The sequence below is a fragment of the Haplochromis burtoni genome, unplaced genomic scaffold, assembly GCF_018398535.1.
Source record: "Haplochromis burtoni strain Fernald_Lab_line unplaced genomic scaffold, NCSU_Asbu1 Contig_172, whole genome shotgun sequence".
Classification (NCBI taxonomy): Eukaryota; Metazoa; Chordata; class Actinopteri; order Cichliformes; family Cichlidae; genus Haplochromis; species Haplochromis burtoni.
The window spans coordinates 490,165-510,519 of NW_024582533.1; the positions used below are offsets into that span (position 1 = coordinate 490,165).

Consider the following 20,355-nt stretch of genomic DNA (forward strand, 5'->3'; position numbering starts at 1 on the left):
AAAGACAAAGAAAGTCAGGACGACACAAAGACAGCTAGTAAATTGGGTAAACTGTAACAACTAAGAAAGCAGGTAAAATTTAATAATCTGAGTCACCCAATAGCATTAGATCATTCTCATTTCCAAAGTGATACATGAGTTGAGCCACAGCATGGTGTGACTGACACCTTGTGGATTCCAAGGATAACTGCTGAAGTCACATATTCCTAGTATTGCATCTCTACAGTACTTTTAACTGTTATCACAGAGAAACAAAATTGACTTCAAACTCAATCAGCATGGAGAACGGAAAGAAACGTCACAGTCGTTTCAAACTTCAATTTTTATTATTTGTACATTCACCACTGATAGGCGTACTCAAGAAGAAATTAAAAAAACAAAACCAAAAAAACCAAAAACCAATTTTTTTTAATTGTTAAGGTTCCAAAAAAAAAATAAAAATATTAAAACCATTGGTGAGAAAACTCATAATGCAACCTCCCCTCTCAGGCCTGTACTGACTACAGGGTCAGAGTACTGGAGGAAGAGGAGGAAAGGGAGAAGAGGAGAATTATTAAGGACATAAACATAATCTGTGTCAGCTGTGACAGACAGATTCTCTCCCACAGAGAATAAACTCATCTCTTAACAGAGACAGAGGAACACTGCATTGCCTTAGTAGTTATTCCACGCTTGTTTAAAAATACCCCAGAGCTGCCTCATTTAAAGACTTGATTTGAAGTAATCTTAAGTCTGTACAAAAAGCCAAACACACCTATTTCAGTATTGTCTGATTTATGCAGTCCTCTTTGCAGAGGACCGAGTCTTCTCTTTAGGCAGGACTGGCAGGAGGAGCCTTGTACTACATGCAGCAACAAAAGGATTCCTCATCCAAATTGTTAAACACAGAGGCGACAACAAGTGACTGCAAATCATAATTGGCACCCACACTATGAGGCAAATGGGGCACGTTGGGCTAAATAATCAAAATTACCCAGTGAGTCAAACAGCTATGCTGTCAAAACAAAAACTGAAGAATAAGAGGCAAATGTAGAAAAAAAATAAAAATAAAATAAAACCTTGACAGTAACGCCACGGACAGCGCTCTGAAAAACAACACTGCAAAAAAAAGATCATGGTCCCCTTAAAGCATAAATGTGTGTAGGTGTAAATGTGCTTTAAAATAAAAAAAGAAGATGACAATTTGAGAGATGGTAGCGACATCGGTTGGTCCTCTGTTGGGTCTTAGTTGTAACAAAGTACATGTAGTGAAAGGCAAATGGAGGAGGGCGGTCTCTAGGACAGTTCCATCAGTTGATTGGCCATTAGCGCCGCCTTTCTCGTGGTTCGCTGCGGCTGCGTGAGCGTCGGCCTCCGCCCGCCCCGCTGCCCCCGGGCCTACGGTAGCCATCCCTGCGTTTGTCGTTCTCCCTTTCCCTCTCTCTCTCCCTCTCCCTGTCTCTATCTCGACCTCTGTCTCTCTCTCTGTCCTTGTCTTTCTCACCCTCACTGCGTTCTGTTGTGCCTCCTCCAGCTTTCACCCTCTCCTTGCGCTCCTCTTCCCTTTTTTTCTCCTCCTCTTCTTGCTCCTTTCGCCGTTTCTCACGTTCTTTTGCCCGTTCTGCTCTGGCAGCTTCCCGCTGGGCAAACTACAATGAAAATGTAAAAAAAAAAAAATACTATAAAAAAAACCCCAAAACCCCCAAAAGGTATGAAGTGGTTTGTTTCATCACCTGTTCATCTGTAAGTGGAAGCCAGTATATGCAAGGGGCAGCTTTAGTCTTGCGGAACAAGTCATCAAGCAGCTTTGCAGGGGGATCCTCGGCTATTTTCTCTGACAGAGAATACACACAACATTAGACAAGAGAACAGGCCTCTGGCAGCGGACCCGGTACACTGAGTCTAAATCCATGTCTTACCTTTCTTCTCCTTGCTCTTTCCCCTCTCCTTGCGTCGCCTCTCTCTTGATCGCGACCTTCGAGGACCTCCCTCCTTCTCTTCTCCGTGTTTTCCAAACTCTCTAACCTTGTCGCGATCCCACTCCCGCTCTGCTCGAGCTCGCTCCCTGCGTTCCATTTCGCGTTCCCGTTCAGCCCACTGATCTCGCTCAGGAAGGAGAGAGGGCAGGCCCGATGTTCGACCACGGCCGGAGCCAGGACCATGTTCCTCTGCTCCAGGTTTGTCACCTGCACCCAAACCTTTGTGGAAGTCCAACTACAGGGCAGAGACATGTTCAGATTACAGATAGCCAAACATTTAACACTTATGGAGGGGGAAAAAAACTCAAAACAAAAATATTCTTACTTCATCCTGCTGGCAGAAGTCAACAGTGAGAACTTTTGGGTTACTCTGTGGCCATTTCACGCCATGAAGAGCTGCTCGTGTGGCGACTGCCTCCTCTACACTTGAATACTAGACACGGAAAGTATAGTGGAGGACCCGTGAGAGAGAGAAAATACTTCCAATGTCTAAAAGCAGTCTGAGCTGCAAATATCAGCTCAATGGACTCAATGCTTTTAATAACTTACAGTGACATAGCAGTGGGACTTGATTTTGTCAATCCAGAAGCCCTCCTCCACCAGACTGCCAGTTCTGCTGAGCAGTTCCTTAAGCTGTCCCAGAGTGAATGGCCTCACCTGAACAGTGTCACAGACTCCATTACAACATGAATAAAGTGCGACTACTAACAATTTACACACTGCAAACAAGATAAACACAGTGGAACAATTAAATAAAATAAGAAGTCAGCAAGATTACAAGAGGAAAAACTGAAACCTTTCCATACAATTATTTTTTTAACTTACCGTAATTGTCGGGCTATAAGCCGCTACTTTTTGCACAAGCTTTGAACCCTGCGGCTTTTAGTCAGGTGCGGCTTTTCTATGGATTGTCCATGATTTTTGTCATATCGTAAGACGATTTGTTTTGTTGTTCCGCTGTTGTACGGCACTACGTTGCCTGGCGGAAGGATCGGGGTTCAAGAGTGGTATGTTAGTCACATGTCCGTCCGCCAGGCAACGTAGTGCCGTACGAAGTAGCGCGAAAAACAAACTTCAAAGTAGCGTACGCGTTCAGCGGGAGTCGTGGATGATGAGCGGCGATAAACTTGCGAAAAGCAAGTTATGCCCAACTCCACCGGTGGATTCTGACAGCGTGGAAAAGTGTGAAAACATCCACGATCACCAACGGATTTCGAAGGGCTGGACTGCTGCATGATGGAGAGGAGGACACCGCCACGGCCCTTCTGAGGGTGTTCGACTCTGACACTGACAACGAGGATTTCTTTGGTTTTGAAAGTGACAACGAAGGAGAGAAGCGAGAGTGGATGACGAAGCCATCCTGAGCCTGTTGTATCCGACACTGGAGAAGAGGACTTTGGTGGTTTTAGTGCGCAGGAAGAAGAGAAAGATGGTGGTGAATGACTGACTTTTCTTCTTGTTAAAGCGTGTCACTGCACCTGAGCCTAAAAGGTAGTCGAATCTATTTTTCTGGTGTGCTGTAGGTTACTGTTATGTACTACATTTGTTACTCATTTATGAAGCACAGCACATGTGCAAATGTACCCATAACTTGTTTTTCAAAATATTAATAAAAGTGATGTCTCCAAACAGCCATCTCTTTCCTGACAATTCGCTTTGTGCATATTCTCTTACATATGATAAGTCAACATTGAAACACCTGCGGCTTTTGGTCAGGTGCGGCTAATGTATGTACAAAACAGGATTTTCCCCTGATTTTAGCTTGTGCGGCTAATATTCAGGTGCGCTTTGTAGTCCGGGAAATACGGTAATTGTTTTGATTTTTTATAAATTAACTGGGTCTATGACAGTAGAAGACAATATATTGTGGAAGTTTTATACCTCAACAAAATAAAAAATAAAGAAATAAAAATCTAAAATCAACCCCAAAAGAAAGAAAGAAAACAAAAATCCATGTCCTATTGCTCATATTTTAGAAATTTGAGCCCAACATGGGTTTGTTCATGGGTCCTATTCTCTCACCAGGTTGCAGATGTGAACAATAGTGGAGACTTTTCCGCGAGGTGGCGAGGGCTGCTTAGCCGTGCGAACAGGGTCATCAATTGTGATGGAAACACTTGTTTTCTGCTGGCTGATGGAGCGACGGATGAGGGTGTCGCTGGGGGTCACTAGAATGAAAAGCAGTGAGCAAAGTGTCTCCATTACATCACTGTCTTTGTAGTTCTTATAATAGAACATATTTTCCTTTACCGAGGCAAGAGATCTGTATGTTTGAGTGTCTAATAATTAAACTATTTGAATTGCTACACCCAAGATGGCATGCCAGAAATCAGCACCGACTGAAAATAGTTGTTTGAATCCATATAAAGAATCATTCAAGTCTTTCTGTCAGCCTTTCTGTCATGCACCCATTTGGCTTTCTTAAACATAAGGTAATATGAAAATTAGATTTCAGGAATACATTAATTAATTCTGATGAATTTATTTCTGCAGAGAAGCCATCTTACGGTGGATATCTTACCAGTGTTGATTTCTACATCATGGCTGGTATGTGTTGGTGAATGAGTTTCAACAGCTACAGGAATAGAGGTATCCATCTGCTCTTCATGAGCCTTTGTCCTTTCTTGGTCTACCTGTAGATCATCTTCCTCTGCCTCCTCTTGCCTGCTCCTCTTTGCTTCTCTTTGCCCATTCTCCTGGCTTTCTGAATGCACCACCTTAAATACAAGATATCACACCAAGCAATCAACTGAGAGATAACCTCGAACAATCTTAAAGAGCACTTTACACTTAATGAAAGTGAAGATACTAGCGTCAGGTTAATCAGTAGTTAAACACTAACAACAGTAACCTGTGTAACTGTGCGTCTAATCTGAAGGTCCTGATCAGAGCGCTCCCTGTCTTCATCATCAGCCCCAGAGAGGACAGCTTCCTCTGGATGCAAGTCAACTACTGCTTCCTGTCCTAGACATGGCCTGATGTCTGGGATCAGAGACTACAGGCAAAGCGTGAGGAAACAACATGGTTAAGCTTTCTACGAGACAGTGTTTACAATGCATCTGTGAGAATTACTGTTAACTACAATGTAAAACAAATTATGCTTTGCTGCAAATACCTTGAGTGAGTCAGTGGTGATGCTGATGGAAGGTTTCTTGGCAGTAACAGCTGTGCTGGAGCCCCACCTCCTCTTGCGACCAGCCACTGTCCCAGACTCCTGTTCACCCTCTGCACTGCTGGTGCCCGGGGATGATTTACTGCCTGGGAAGTAATGGAATCAATACAATGCTCGACGTTTATGCAACACATCAACTGGAAATATATACAGACAATGGTCTTTTGAATGATTACTGAATTATATATTCTGTTGAATAACCAAATTTAAGAATTTTTTAACGCTGCTGTGTTCTCAAACCTTAGCGTATCAATGCTGCACCTCCCATATCAAAAATATTTGTAAACTAGATTAATACAAATATGAGGAGAAAAAGCCACAATATCAACGTGAATAATCAAATGTTAGTAAAGAATGGAACAAGGTGAAAGGTTGTACTCACTGCTAAGAGAGATCTTACGAGCTGAGAAGGCCTTTGATTTCTGAAACACAAGAAGATAGAAACAACCCGACATACATGGGAGAGGTGAGACGCCGACACCATGGAATGAGACAAATGGTCAAGTTGAAGAAAATGTGGAATAAAAACAAGAAGCGGGTAAAGAGAACTGAAAACAACACCTCGCCTTAAAACTCGTTGTTTATTGATGGCAAGCTATGTTGCATTTGTTTATGTTTATGATGTGTTCTCCTAACTTTTGAAGCTCTACACCTGTAGATTTTTGAAAACATTGCTTACTTTTAAAGATTGAACTTCTCAAACTTGAACTTTCTAAAAAAAAACAAAAAACAAAACCCAAAACAAGCCCCCCCCCCCAAAAAAAACAAAAAACAAGGACCTAGTGGAAACTGTAATGTTTCAATTTAAGCACTAAAATGTTTTGTTTTTTTAAATGTTTGTAGACAAACTCCAACTAGTTCAACAAAACTAATATTTAACTACTTTAGCCAGCTAAAAGTAAACTAGACACAAGATCACCAAATAGGGGTTTAGAAATATTTTTGTTAAACTGCAGGAGGCACAATTAAAAATCCGAAGCTCATTCTCCATCAGTGATTAAAAAGAATATAAATTTATATTAAACACATTCAAAATAAGCTATGAAATACAGCACTGAGTAAACATCTACTTATTCCCTGACACCTGATCCTTACTGTTTTGGATATGGCCCAATCACGACTGCATGTACTGTATTTAGGGAACAAGGGTCCAATCAATGGTGGCTGGATGAAAATCTGAAATCTTGCTGGCTGGTAGGTTGGGCTCAATAGTTCATTTGGGTTTGGGCTTTCAAATGTTCTTGGCCAAAGCAGTCGTCTTCAGATGTTAGTCCTTTTAAAGATGTGGCAGACTTTTATACTGGCAGAAGAGAGTGATCAGTCCACTTAAATTGAGACCAGATAATGAATGCTGTCAACAGTCACTGTGCAACAACTCCATAAGTTTGACTTAAAAGTTCTGCTGTATTTAAGAAGCAGTCACATAGTAGCAAAACTCTGGCAACAAATGGCAAGTCCTTTTTCAGGAGAAAACATTCCCAGCCTCTTGCAGTCCAGATATTTGCTTTAAGCTATCTGAAAAAGTATCCAAGCAGCAGATCTCTCTTCCAACAGATACACAAAAAATCGAAATGTCCTTCATACCATTCTCCAGGTCATAATCCACAATGCCCACTTTCTTTGATCGTTATGAGATTAAAAAAATGTCTTTGATAATAATAATTTAAAAAAAAAAAAAACTTCTTTAAACTTGTTCACAGCAGCCTTGAACTTGGCTTAAGTGAGCAAGCTTCTTTCCTCATGCTCTCGATGTAGACTTTAAGGGTGTGGGGCTAGATTGGTAAAAATCAGGCTGCAAGATGTGGGCAACATTGACTAGCCAACCCCCTTTTTAAAACTTCTGGTCCAATTAATAGTTTCTGTCAGCCATATCGGTGAAAATGAGGCAGACTTTGTTGCCAGGGGTGTCCCTCTGTAGTGCAGACTTTGGGGCTTATCTGTGGTCAACTCTGGATTCTTGGGGACAGTGGAACAGGTGCAGCAGTAGCAGTAGTGCCAGAGGTAGTACGCAGGTACCAATAGGGGCAATGGAAGAAGCATGAGCACCTTTATAACAAAGGAATCATTTGGGGTTTAAACATCAGCCACAGTGAGAAAACACCCTTGCTGTTTGTTCCTATGACAGTACCCAAGGTTAACATACTACCAAGTTTGAAAATGGCCCATTAAACCTTCTAATGACCCTTTCTCGTTGTTTAAAAACAAAACAAAAATCTAAATACTTACAGTAAAATGTAACATGTTTAAAAACTAGGAATAATTCAAAAAGTGCACTAAAAAAAAATCTAACTATTATGGATGCCTGTGACTAATTGACTAGACGTTTAAACACGGCTGCCAGTTAAATGTATTATTATGTTATTACTATACAACAGCAGTTGCCATTTCAAAGATGCTGCTGGCCACTCATGTTGCCTGCAGCGCTAACACCAGCTATGCCTCCGTCTCTCTACCTATCTCTGTGGAGGAAAGTAACGAGCGAGGGGGGGAAAGTAAACCGATGACAGCCGAGACAGCGAACCATCGCTGTTCTTCAGCACTGTTTAAAAATAAATAAATATCGTTTGTGTCAGAATAAACTGGAACTAAACCCCCGAGTAATCACACTGCACTGTGGTGCAGGACATTGTTACAGTTCATACTATAGTTCATATAGTTCCACAAACACACATGCAATACTTTTTGGGCCAATGTTGAAATTTGTCGATCAATTTGTGTCCAGTTTTTAATATAGTCAGAGTTTTCTGTCTTTTCAAGTAGATGAATAGCTAAGCTTTCTCTCTTGTTTAAACAACTAGTAAATTAGTCACGAGGAACATCCCTAAAAACTGCATCTCCCCTGCAAAGTACTTAATTAATGAAAGCCTTCAGAACTGAAATGATTTGGGATTTTCCAGGTGCCTTACCTCCTCACTGGTTTCTTGAAATTTCTCTGGATCTGCCATGGTAGTCTCCTTCATCTGCCTGCATATTGTTAAAAATAATTGCACATCAAAGAAAAGAGGTAAAAAAGAAAAAAAGATCATCAGTATGAAGAAAGAAAACTCACTCATAAGATGTTAAAAATATTAAATTAATAGCTTAACACAAGCAATCAAAACACTATGTAAATGTTTAACAAAAACAAAACATGTCAAATCTAAAGTATTAAAAATATTCGTAGCAATAGGAACAAAAGGATTAAAATCAGAAACTTAATTGATTCCTAAATTAAAACTGATTTAAAATGGATATGCCTTTGTAAATATTGCCAGTAGCTGGGCAGTGCATGCAAAATTAATACTTTAGTCCTTTAAATGTCATTACACTGCAATCATAATTCAAAAATTCACGTTTTCTCAAACACGTGTCAAGGAACCACAACACAGCATAAAAACGCGTTAAAATCTCAGCAAGTGGACCCACTCCAATGTAATGCACAAACAGCAACCAGCAGATGCTAAAATTACTGCGCCTTCACCGCATCACACGTTGGTGACCACATCAAATGCGCTGCTATCGTCCCCCTCAGGGTTAAAGAACTGAGCCGAGGCGAGAAAAATAAAACAGAAATTAAACGCAGTTACCACACTCCTTATTTAGCCAAGCTGCGCCCGTCCAGATCCGACACGCACCACAGCTACACGGTACCTGACGAATGAGCGTACGCCTCACGTCGTCACACCATCCTCGTGAAAGCACACGCGAACAAGTCCACTCATTGCGACTGAAATCAACTTGGGGAACTTCACACCACTGAGACCACGCCGTGCTCGCTCCACACGCAGCACACAGACTGCGACTGCCGTTAAAACGACTGCGTCGCAACCAACCGCTTCTCTTCCCTCCCTGCTGTCTTCCTCTCTCCGAACACTACTCCTCTGTGAATACGTCCATGACCGCAGCGGCTGTCAACCGGAACCTGCAGCGGACAAAGTGTCGCCTGCTGTCTAGCTGAGCCGTGGTGTGGAGAGCCAAAGGCCGGCATAGGCTGCTAAACCCGCCGACTGAGCACAGCCATGTTGCAACGAATAAAGAAAAAAAAGATCTTGTATTAAAAAAAAGAAAAAGGACCCACATCTTTTCTAGCACGCCGGATTTAAGGTAGTCTCATCAATCGCCTGATGGGAAATTCAATGCCCAGCCTTTTTTCTTACACCGTTTTTATCAGGTCTTCATTATAATGACATCATGGAAGCGTTAAAGTGAACACATCAGTATGTCATTACACAAAACAATGTCCACGGAACTGGCTTTTTTTCACGTGCTTTTTCCACAATATGTAAATAGCGATGTGCAAAATAATTACTCCACTCTTACCATTGAGGAGTTGTTGTTCTTTTAAGTTGAAATATTTATGAAATAATGAGATTTAAAAAAAAGAAGAAAAAAAAAAGCTTTCGGTCATTTCACTAGCTTTGCGCCTAAAGGACAGTTTAAGCACAATAAAGCTACAATATATTTTGTAGGAGAAACAACCTGACATCTTACTATGATGATCGTAGGCCTCTCTTTTACACTGATCATCCATCTTGATGAAACTTACAATAAAAACTGCCTAGAGTACTAGCATTAACATTTTACTTACTTCTTACTTAATTTAGTAATTACATTATAGTTACAATTATGTCGTTGTTATGTTAAAAAATATTCTTTAGTTATCTGCATGCTGCAATAGAAAGAAAAATGCATATCTGTAAATAAGAGTTAATCAAAGACTGATGCTAATAAGTAAGTGATTATGCATAATCTGTAAATGGAAAAAGTTTGGAACCACCAGGTCTCTTCCTAGAGCTGGCCACCCAGCCGATCTGAGCAATTGGGGTAAAAGGGTCTTAGTCAGGAAGGTGACCAAGAACCCGATGGTCACTCTGACAGAGCTCCAGTGTTGCTCTGTCGAGAGAGGAGAACTTTCCAGGAGGACACCCATTTCAGCACCACTCCAGCATTAGACAGAAGCCACTCCTCAGTAAAAAGGCACAAACAGCCCTCCTAGAGTTTGTCAAAAGGCATCCGAAGGACTCTCAGACTACGAGAAACAAAATTCTCTGGTCTGATGAAAAAAAAATGCCAAGCCTCTTGTGTGTGGAGGAAACCAAGCATGACTCATCAACTGGCCACTACCATCCCTACAGTGAAGCATGGTGGTGGCAACATCATGCTGTTGGGATGTTTTTTGACACCTGGGACCATGTCAGGGTCAAGGAATGATGAACGCAGCAATGCACAAAGACATCCTTCATAACCTGCTCCAGAGCATTCTGTACATCTGATTAATCTTCAGATTCATCACATTCATCTTTCAACTGGACAACGACTCCAAGCACACAGCCAAGATAACCACACAGTGGCTTTGTGACCGCTCTAAATGTCCTTGAATGGCCCACCCAGACCCAGACTTGAACCTGCTTGTACATCTCTGGAAAGATCTGAAAAACGTCTGTGCACTGACACGCCCCACCTAATCTGATGGCGCTTTAGAGGATCTGCAAAGAAGAATGAGAGAAACTGCCCAAAAATAGGTGCGGCAAGCTTACTTAAAAAACCCCCAAAACAAAACAAAACTTGATGCTATAATTGCTACCAAACACGCTTAAACAAAATATTGAGCAAAGGCTGTGAATACTTATGTACATGTTTAAAAATTTTATTATTAAATTTGCAAGATTTACAAGCAACCTTTTTTTCCCCACTTTGTCATAATGGGGTATTGTGTGAAAATGAATTTATTCCATGTTGGAATAAGGCTGCGTTCTGACAAAATTGGGAACAAGGACCAAGCATCTAGGTGAAGCACTGTCAGTACTTTCCAGATGCACTGGATATACACTGATGTAATGAAGATCAATGAATAACATGACATATTCACATACATGCCTGTGTTTTTATACATGAGTGAATCGAACTATAGCCTCAGACATGGCAGGTTATTACTAGTAATTTTATTAGTAGTTTTGTATGTTTGGAGTGGTGAATGTGTTGACCTATGTGGAGTTAATCCAGTGTTTTATTACAATTTGTTTTGTTTTTTAACTTTTTTTAAACATTTTATTTTTAAACCTGCCAAAAACATGTTTCTATCATTTTGTTTTTGTATTTTTTTTTTTTGTAATAAGAAGAGACATCTTAAAAGGTCCTTAAGAAGAAGGTAAAACAAAAGGGTAAAGCAAGCACTGGAATGTGAAAAAGGTTTCCTACCCAAGGTTGCTCATCTATCATATTGTTTTTCTATGATGCTTTTCATTTGTATTTGTGGATTTTGGGACAAACTGTGTTACTTGACACTTTTGACATACAAAATCAGGCAGCAATTTCCACTACAGACTCCAGTCTGATTTTACTCCAGTGCCACCGGAGGGGCTGAAGATCAAGGTTATTCACAACTTTGGTTTTGTCCCTAGTTTAGATTTAAGAACCTTAACTGACATAACATATCATAGGAGATGAAACCTCTTTGCCATTGTTATCCATTGTTTGTTTTTTCAGAAAGTGGAAAACCTCTACACAGCAATGTAATCAATTCATGTTTCAAGAAATGTTTATTTTGACTGTATTGACAATTAAGGAACTATCAGTCCAAATTTTTCCAGTTCTGAGAATTATAATGCCATCACTTCAGGTACAGAGAACATCATACATGAAATAAATACAACTCCTGTATTTATTTATAAATAAAATGATAAATGGCTTCAGGACCAAAATACATTTTTTAAATTTTATATTTGTTATTCACCTAATTAGCTGCACTAGTCTCATTTCAGCTTACTGTGGGAATCAGCCTGACGCCTACGGCTGTCATTTACTGTCCCACTAGCTTCTTCTTTCCAGCTCTTTACTCTAAGTGCATCTACTGTCACACGGGCACATGTGGAATGGAGCTGAAGAGACTGGTGAAATGAAAACTATTAACCTAGCTGACAACAACACTTTCTAAAGTAAAAATAAAATATATCTTTCCAACCAGTTTTAAACTGAATATAAAGAGGGGGAGGGGAGGGAGAGAGACCCCCTAAACAACTGAGCCTTTGCTGTAGCTCTTCAATTAGCAGCGAGTGCATTAGTGTTTGGTGTGTTGTGTGGTATACAGAGCAACAAAGCTAATTTGAACAGACTGGCCCACCGTCCACCTAACAGGGCCAAACTGGCAAATCCCCACTCATGATGCAGAAGAGGTCAAATAGTTACTGAGCATTGTTAACAGCCTCTATACTTGCATGTTAATAAGAGCACAAATACACTGATCCCAGTGAGTAAATCGGACACACAAACAAAGTATAAGATATGTTTCAGAAAACTGGGACTGAAAACCAGACCTTTGTTTGTCCTTTTCCTCCTCTTCCTCACTGTCTGTTCTCTTCCCATGTTTTTCTTCTCCAGTCGGTGCTTTGGAAAACTGTGCCTGGGAATTTTAAAGGGCAGGGAATAAGATGAAGAGCAGACAGTGTGGTTCATTTATGGCAAATCTGTTTTATTATCAAAGACCTGCCCATTCTGACACAGATATTGTGACAAGGTGAATCTTCTGGGGAACTTATTCTAAGCAACTTACCACGTTGTGACTGTCTCCATCTGCAGTTGTGTTAGCCTTCTCTGCAGACATCTCTCTTTTGCAGGGAGAGGTTTTTGAGGATTTCCTTACATCCTCATGCTGAGCCGCCACGTGCTGTGTTGAGGAATCTCTTTTAGATGTCTCCTCCTTGAAGGAAAAAAAGAGAGCAGTTCAATATTTTATTTTATTTTTTTTGCATTGGAGCAAAAATATATAAAGTCTACTTTGAATTTATTTTTACAAAATAGGCATGGTAAGTTTTTTTTTTAAAAATACAACATTTTCAGTTTAAATAATATGATTTATAATAATATGATTATTCAGAAATGGTTAATGGCAATTAATCTTTTTATTCTATTCATTAAAAATCAATGGAAACAATAAATGACAACCTTTATTGCTAGCTGCTTTTGTCTGCTCCTATATTCAGCACGGGTCACAGGATATAGCTCTGTATATATTTGATTTAGCAAAATCTCTCTGGAAGCTCTTTTCCAAGGGCTCTGCACCTACTTATGCTAACCACTATGCTAAGGGCTAGTCATGCAAGTACTCACAGTTACATATACAGCTTTAATAATACGTGGCAGTATAAAAAGATGGACACCATTCCACCTGCTTTCCTCAGTGGTTGTTAATCCTTTTCATGTATTAATAATTAATTATCAGGAAAAAAAATATTTCACCATGTGTGCACAACTAAAATCTTTTTGATTTATTGTTTCATTGTTTTTTTTAAAGAAGCAAAAATTTTGGCTTTATCAGACTTAGCAGAATTGAGGACTATATAGCAAAACAGCAAAGGAAATAGGTTGATTCTGAAACTCTGTCCTTGATAAAGGCTGTTATCCCCCCTAAAAACACAGGAAAAAAACTGTCGACTTCATGAAAGAATGTTTATGATATTGTCACAATCTACAGACACAAACTGGAAAAAGAAAAAAAAAGAAACGAGGGGCCCCAGTGATGTACAGAACAGGGCATCTGAGTCGCTGGTTTGTTAAACAAAATCAGCAGCGCCTCTAAAAAGTGCCACCCGCAGAACCACCCCCACCCCCAGTCTCAACATCAATGAAATCCAAGATGCTGATCATTACTAGAGTTGGTAAGTAAAGCTACATCTGAGAGCGGCCAATAAAAGGAAAAGATTAAGATGGCAAGGCAAGCACAGCTACTGAAGAATTACAAAATAAGAAAAGCTTTTGAACATAAAGTTCCATGTTTGAGGTGACTGGGTAGAAAAAACACAGAAGAACATGTGTAAAAGAACCTGAAGGGGTGTTTGATGCCACCTGTCATGACGGATAAAACGGATGAATTTGGGTGCTCTGGCATTGGTAAAATAAGAGATTTGCACAGGATGAAATAGTTGTAGAACAAGGACAGCCATCACTCCATTTTTGCAAAACTGCGTGAGCCATTGCCTTTGACTGGAGCCAATTGCCTTACAGGACAATGACCCAAGACACAGCTTCAAACTATAGAAAACTATTAGAGAAGAAGCAGTAAGCTACTATTCACAACGGAGTGGTTAGCATTCTCCAGGTATCTTAACTGTACTGAGCAGGTGAGAGAGTAGTTTAACTGTTAAGACACTGATCCACATTAATGGTGATGTTTCAGGCAACACAGAGTGAAATGTTACCCCAGCAAATAAACAAATAGACTACTAAATGGGTGTGAGGCTGTGACTGATGCAAATGGAAGTTCTCTTTTTTCTTTTTGCAAAAACAAAGTTTGACGAGGAAAAAAAACAATACTATACCAAATAAAAATTGGTTACTAGCCTAGTCAACAACAGAGTCTTGAGTTACCTTTTATTCTTATTTACCTTGCAACTCACATGATGATTAAACATTGATAAAATTAGTACAGGGATACAAATGTTGTCATCTGACTTGTGCCATTTATGCATCAAGCACAACTTTGGATTTAGCCCCACAAGTATTAAACTAAGGAACTATAACCAACAGCGTCTTAAACACAAACCAGACAGTTTTAACAGATAAAAAAAAAATTAAATTGAAGAATTGTACCCACTCGCTTGTATTCAGAGATACTGCCAGAAAACACCTGCCGTGATCAGAGACTAATACCACTCTGCTGAGAGCCCACTACACCCAATGAATACAGATCCCTTTAAAAGTAAAGTAGCCTTCTTTTTAAATGATTATAAAAAATAATAATTTTAGCATAAAGAATTCAGCAGACTGTGGAGAAATGCAATCTGAGCAACAATATGATTTAAGATAAATAAACTGGTATATTATACAACTTTATAGTCACAAGTGTGACACAAATAAATAGTCAAGCATCTATACCATTGCCAAATCATGATTAATGACTGCAAATGTGTATGGTGCCATTGTTCAAGCTCTATGTAAATTCAGAATATGTCCAACTGCTGGAAACAACACAGGTGGATTTTATACCTTGATTATTAAGGTGATGGATATTTATCCAAATATGTTCATTTTGGAACTAATTTAGTTTGGTTTATATAGATTTAATACAACTTTGCATTAATGCCAAAGAGAGACAGATCATTTATTCTTACCTTTGTAACTCTGGAGGTGGAGTTCTTTTTCTCTTGAGAGGACGAGGATGAACCGGATGATTGAGAAGATGAGGACCCAGAGTCCGATTCTGAGGAAGAGGAATCGGATGATGATCTTTGTCTTGTTCGTATCCTTTCCTTCTTTGAATCTCTTCCTCTCTGCTCCGCTCCACTCACTGAGCTTGACAAACCCTTGCTTTCATCAGCTTCTTTTACTTTTTTGATGGACTCCTTGGCAGCCTGTTCAGTCTTTCCTGAAGCTGCCTGTTCTTTATCCTCCAACACTAGCCTTGTGGCTCTTTCTTCTTTGGGACCCATTTCAGTAATAACAGCAGTGTCCTCCTCAGACTGGATCCTCACAGATCCCGGTGGTGCAGCAGCAACCTGCTGATTTGTCCGTAGCTCTGAATCTTCCTGTTTAACTGAGGGCCTATGTCCTTCAGACTGTCCTTTCCCAACAGTGGTGGGAGAAGTGACAGGTGAGGTGCGAGGCTGTGGGCTATCAGAAAATGTACGGGGCCGCTTAATAACCATAGACGTGGATGAGGGTTGTGCTCGGTCCATTACAAACCGGAATTTTTTAAATGACGAGTGTGGTGAAAGAGATGTTGTTGAAATGGTTGCACTACACTCTGCTGCTTGGCCTTCGCTCTGGGGTTCTGGAGCATGGATTTGTTCCCGGTCTCCTGCCTCTGCTGACGAGTTTATAGCGGGTCCTGTGGAGAGGGGGTGAGGAGTTGGCAGGAGTGTGAGACCAGCCTCAAGGCCACATTTGGATGGAGAAAGGTGACTCTCACTCTCCTTTTCAGCCACCCCAGTTTTATCTTTCTCCAGCTCCAGCTTCCTCTCCCGCTCCTCCTTTTCTTTCTGCACTGCTTTCTCATTCTCCAGCCTTTCATGTTCAAGAGCTTTTTCCCTTTCTTGCTCCAGAGCTCTCTCCATCTCTTTTCTTGCCCTTTCTAGTTCTTCTTGCTGTAGGGCTCTCTCTCTCTCTAGCTTTTCCTTTCTCTCTTTCTCAATTCTCTCCTGTTCAAGAGCCGCCCGTCTCTCTGCCCTCTCTTTTTCCACCCTCTCTCGTTCCAAGGCCTTTTCCCTCTCTATCCTCTCTCGCTCTACAGCTTTCTCTCTTTCGAGTCGTTCTCTTTCTCTTCGCTCTAACTCCAAGGCCTTCTCCCTCTCCAGCCTTTCTAGCTCTAAAGCTTTTTCTCTTTCTCTTCTCTCTAACTCCAAGGCCTTCTCCCTCTCCAGCCTTTCTAGCTCTAAAGCTTTTTCTCTTTCTCTTCTCTCCAACTCCAAGGCCTTCTCCCTCTCCACCCTTTCTAGCTCTAGAGCCTTTTCTCTCTCGATCATCTCTTGCTCTAAGGCTTTTTCACGTTCTATCCTCTCCTGCTCCAAAGCCTTTTCCTTCTCTAACCTTTCCCGTTCCAGAGCCTCTTCTCTCTCAATCCTCTCCTTTTCCTGCCTCTCAGCCTCCAGAGCTCTTTCTCTTTCTAGCCTTTCTCGCTCACGCTCCAAAGCTGCTCTCTCCATTTCTTCTCTCTCGCGCTTTTCCCTCTCCTCCCTTTCTCTCTGCAGCCGTTCTTGCTCCAGAAGTTTAAGTCTTTGAAGCTCAGCCTGCCTTTCAAGCTCCAAGGCCCTCATTTGCTCTTCCCTCTCTTTAGCCAAAGCTTGCTCCCTCTCCTGTCTCTCTTTTTCTAGAGCAAGTTCCTTCTCCTTCTGCAAAGCCTTCTCTCTCTCTTCCTTTTCTAAGGCCTGCTGTTGCTCAAACCTCTCTCTCTCCAAAGCTTGCTCTCTTTCTCGCTCCAGTGCTAGGGCTCTCTCTCGCTCTTCCGCCGCGGTACGTTCTTGCCGACGTTTTCTCAGCTTCTCTTGTCTTTCTAGGTCAGACTCCATCTCTCTGACCCTCTCGTCAGGCACAGTGGGCTCAAGTGTACTCACAGGTACGTGAATATGGGCTGAATGTGCTCCTGTAACACCCTGATTGGTGCCTGGCATTATTGGAAATGGTACATGCTCTGCAGTGTTAGAGGTGTGAGTGGTGGCAGATACCAGGCTCTCTGGTGGTCCTCTGCCAGGAAATGATGTAGCTGAGGATGAATTGCTTTCTTGCCTATCAGCTTCACCATCAGTGCCATGCCATCCTCCTCCGGAGAAAGCACCTTCTGACTCCATTTTACGTGCCAGAAGGGTTAGTGGGCCAGGCCTGCGTTCAGCATGTCCACTCCTTTGTGGCTCAGGGCTGCTACTACGGCTACCACCGCTGGAGGAACCAGAGCTGGAAGAACTGGGGGAACGCCTGGCTTGGGGAACATCTGGACTAGGTGGACTCTGTTTAGGGGTGTCAGGCAAAGGGAATGATAATTCTGGTGGAGGGGAAGGAGGCGGTGTTGGCTGGCGGAGTTGAGGTGACAAAAGAGAAGGGATGTGTTGCTGCTGCGGTTGACGGGACGCTGCAGACCTCTCCCTTGTTGTGGGTCCCCTGGCTGGCTCTCTGAAGTTTCTCCTTCGAGCGCTGCTGTCCCAGTCGTCATCGTCACCGTCCTCGTCACCATCCTCGCTGTCGTCATCGTCGCTGTCACCTGGGACTTCACTTGATGCAGAGCCTCTCTCTGGCCTTTGCTCAGCGGCAGGAACACGCATGGGCACAGAGCCAGAAGCAGGTGGACTGGACATGTCAGCCTCCTGGTTTCTGTTTGCTTGGCCCTCATTTACCGCACCCAACAATCCCTCTTCACCAGAGGTGCCAGCTGGCTTGTGCTGCTCAGGTAATGCTGGTGTGACATCCTGACAAGAACAGAAAGGGAGCGCAGATTTATTTATTATCCCCTCCCACAATTTTAATCAGAAAGTTACTTTTACACCTAACACTTAAGAAGAGAAAGTACAATCCAACCTGGGCTGGAGGAGGACACGGTGTACTATTGTTGACTTCTGCATGCTCCTCTTGCTCTGTTCACAAAAGAGAAATAAACATAAAAATCACAAGATTTTACAATAACCATCCATAATGTGTACAGTATTTTATTCAACACAACTTGCCATTTGTATCATATGCTTCACGAGCCTCTCTCTCCAGACGCTGCCTCAGTAGCTCCTGTTGCTTAGCCAGATACTGCTTTATAAAGCTGTTCTGGCTCATTTCCTCACCAATCTAAACACACAGAGAAATTTTGAAATACAATGCAAGATCTCAAGGCTAATAACGCATACTTTTTGCAGACATTTATGAGGTTGTGTAAATGCACGGTTTGCCATATATACATAAAAGGCCATCACTTATCAAGACACTTCAGCCTTTTATATGAAACTAAAACCATCTTTGAGATTCACACCTGAGAGTTTGGCTGTAGTCCAATATGAGCTGTGGAGGTCCTCTGCAAGTTCTCCAGCATAAGAGCCTGTTAGTGAGATAAGAGATGTTTTTAAGCAAAAAAAGGAGAACACTCTTTCATGGGCAACCTTGTAGCTGCACTCTATTCAGTAGTATGTTTTATCACATCCGCTGATATTTCCGCCCTTGACAAAATATAATGAGTTTCTATGTACTAAATGTAACAAATATCCTTAAGCATCGCTGCTCCTCTTTTATAATAATGTTAGACTTGGAGAATTTTGTCTTTGATACTTTTTTTAGAAAGCCTACAAAACTACAAAACTTGTTGACAAACGAAGGAGGATGATATGCAACAATGTTCCCATGTAAGATGGTAAAGGACATGGGAGTCTGTCAAACAATAATTGACAAGGTTACTCTAAAGCTGTGGTCAAACACCAACCAGTGATCAACTTATCTTAAATTTCATTGATCACCAATGAAACACCTTGTATAAATCTATGCACTATTACTACTACTTTATTCATGATCTATTACTTTGCACGTAGACATAGTTGATCTTTTACATTGCTATTATGTCCATTATAATGTCACTGTCATTAGCAGATGCTGGTAGGACGAAACTGTTAATAACCCAATGGCTTTATATGAGCTTTGCAAGTACGTTAGCTGGTAACTACGACTAAAATAATCAACATATTCTGGGTTTTGTGAGAAAAGAGCCACTGTCTGGCGTAATATAGGTTATATAAACGCAATGCAAACAAACAGTAAAGCGTTGATGGCTCAGTGAAATAATGCAATCGGGACTACCCAGTAACAAAAAGAAAAGAACGCCCTAGCTATCTTAATAAGGTTTGACGATCTGTCGCAATGAAAAACAAACAAGCTCAAGACCAACGGCAGCTCACGGGCCTGCTGCAGATTTTGAGGGAAACTACTCCTAAAACTAGCCAATGCGTTTACCAACAAAAACGGCAAGAACGTTAATTAAAAATTGCGGGTTAGCCGCTAAAAGTTGTCGATTTTCTCATTAACTCTAAGTGGTGAAATGTTAATCTGCTGGACAAACTCACAAGAGCAGTGTACACATCGTTAAAAGCAGCATACACAGCAGCAAGCGAGTCGCTAAGGCCACTGATCAACTCATAGCGTTAGCCAGGAGAGCTAACGAGCTAACGGGACAACATCAACCCGAGACACAGTTTAGGATTAGCCGATAAGTTGAGTGAAGTGCCAGTCTTTCCGTAGCTGGAACATTTCTACAGGGCCACAGCACTGCATAACCACAGCGCTGACAAAATAAAGACATTTACAGCTGGTGAATGAGCTTTAACCTCGATAACTCTACTACGCTCAGCAGTAACGATACTCAGTTGTCGGCCCTCGAGAGAGCATCAGCCCGTCTCTTCGTTAACGTTAGCTTGCAGCGACCGTGGCACCATATATCGCAGTAAAACTCACCCCCTTGAGTCTTTTGATGAGAGTATTCTTCTGGCCGCTCTTCGACAGCCCCCTCTCCTCGAGAGCGGCCTTTAAGTCCGCTACTCGAAGGGACTGGAGCGGTCTCCCGTCCAGCGTAACGTCTTCAAGGTCCGCCATTTTCCGTTCCTCTTGTCAGTTCCCAGCGAGAGCGACGATCAACGCCTTCATCGACGTCACGTCATCGCCGACGACTTCCCCCCGAAATCAAATATCAAATAAAATAAAACGTTTATAAATATTTTAAATCCCAGACCAAACCAAAATTACTTTCATAAGCCAAATGTATTACTTGAAATGGCATCGTTAAAAAATTATAGTATT

The 20,355-nt window shown here is 41.5% G+C and overlaps 1 protein-coding gene across 1 annotated transcript; it reads right to left on the minus strand.

Moving 5' to 3' along the window:
- Positions 1-414: 414 nt before the first annotated feature.
- Positions 415-20,195, minus strand: acin1a (apoptotic chromatin condensation inducer 1a). The gene is made up of 18 exons (XM_005933659.3): positions 20,014-20,195; positions 18,548-18,613; positions 18,255-18,366; positions 18,109-18,164; positions 15,216-17,999; positions 12,659-12,805; positions 12,423-12,508; positions 8,037-8,094; positions 5,513-5,552; positions 5,074-5,216; positions 4,810-4,953; positions 4,480-4,675; positions 3,981-4,126; positions 2,508-2,615; positions 2,284-2,391; positions 1,899-2,193; positions 1,713-1,813; positions 415-1,628 (listed from the first exon to the last, which is right to left on the minus strand). Exons 1-18 carry the CDS (start codon positions 20,149-20,151, stop codon positions 1,305-1,307), a joined length of 5,052 nt encoding a protein of 1,683 aa, XP_005933721.1. The 5' UTR covers positions 20,152-20,195; the 3' UTR covers positions 415-1,304.
- Between the last annotated feature and the right edge of the window lie 160 nt (positions 20,196-20,355).

Excerpts from the sequence above, each read along its gene's own strand:
- acin1a (XM_005933659.3), bottom strand. The coding sequence starts at position 20,151 with ATGGCGGACCTTGAAGACGTTACGCTGGACGGGAGACCGCTCCAGTCC. Across the intron at positions 18,614-20,013 it reads TCATCAAAAGACTCAAGGGG|GCTCTTATGCTGGAGAACTT; the intron begins GTGAGTTTTACT and ends TCTCACTAACAG. Across the intron at positions 2,194-2,283 it reads ACTTCTGCCAGCAGGATGAA|TTGGACTTCCACAAAGGTTT; the intron begins GTAAGAATATTT and ends TCTGCCCTGTAG.